Below are 1,129 nucleotides of genomic sequence, written 5' to 3' on the forward strand. Positions count from 1 at the left end.
TCTGTGTGTGGCCTAGTCCCATTCATCATTTAGCTCCCACTGCCCAACTCTCTCCATTTTGAAAATTATGCATGATACACTGAAGAGACAATTTGGGTTTCCCCCACCTCTCCCCTGCCCTTGAAGAAAGCAAGCCCTTGTCTCATTTGCATTTGCATTAAACCCTGCTTCTGTATAAGCTAAGCAAAGGGGAAGGACTCCAAGCCTATGGGATGGCTTTAGGGCTCTGCCCCTTGCTTTTGGCTTCTCTCTCATTCTCTCTGCTGCTTTGATCTCTGCTTAACAACAGTCACGTCACAGGGACTAACTATACAGGAGAGTTTTGTTGGAAGTTGGAAAGTTTTTCAGCCTCCAGAGGGCTGTAGCGGCAGTAGCAGCAAGCAGCATCCAAGGGACTCCTGGAAGGGGAAGAGAGAGAGAGAGAGAGAGAGAGAGAGAGAGAGACGAGCCTTGAGTCAGTCCTTTAGAAACCTGACTGTAGAAGGAGGCAGACATGGAACATCAGCTGCTGTGCTGCGAGGTGGAAACCATCCGAAGAGCCTACCTAGACGCCAACCTACTGAATGACAGGGTCCTGCTGGCCATGCTGAAGGCGGAGGAGACCTGCACGCCCTTGGGCTTCTACTTCAAGTGCGTGCAGAAGGAGATCTTGCCCTACATGAGGAAAATAGTGGCCACTTGGATGCTGGAGGTGCGTATGTCCGGGGCATCGCTCCTGCCGGAGCCTGGAGGGGATGGACCCCGGGAGCCCCCCGAAACCCAGCAGCAGCGCCGGACATCCCGCGGCGGGGAGGGAAGGAGGGAGGGAGGCAGCAGCGTGCCCGGCTCCGGATCCAGCCGCACCATCAAGGCAGCGTGGCCCCCCCCCGCCCGCCTGCCTGCTGCATTGAGGGGGTCTTCATGCTCCCCCAGCTTGCAAATCCACCCCCTCCCCGCCTTCCCCCAAATAAAAGCATAATAAAAAAAAAAAGTTTCCATCTCTGGCGTCCTGCCCCCCTCGCCCCCTCTTTAAGGGGGGGGATTTTTTTATTTTTGTATTTTAAATGAATATCCCCGTACACGTATGCAGGCGCCGGCCGTGCCAGTATTCCGCGCCATCTTTGTTCTTTCCCTCGGTCTTTTTTTTTTT

General features: G+C 54.4%; 1 protein-coding gene across 1 annotated transcript in view; it reads left to right on the top strand.

Moving 5' to 3' along the window:
- Positions 1-245: 245 nt before the first annotated feature.
- The window catches only part of CCND1 (cyclin D1), a 17,931-nt gene continuing 17,047 nt past the window's right edge, over positions 246-1,129 (top strand). The window contains exon 1 of the mRNA XM_019551665.1: positions 246-691. Within this exon, the coding sequence (XP_019407210.1) occupies positions 494-691 (198 nt within the window). The 5' untranslated portion in view covers positions 246-493. The remainder of the gene's footprint in view (positions 692-1,129) is intronic.

Source organism: Crocodylus porosus, unplaced genomic scaffold, assembly GCF_001723895.1.
Source record: "Crocodylus porosus isolate Cpor-Errol unplaced genomic scaffold, CroPor_comp1, whole genome shotgun sequence".
NCBI classification, from domain to species: Eukaryota; Metazoa; Chordata; order Crocodylia; family Crocodylidae; genus Crocodylus; species Crocodylus porosus.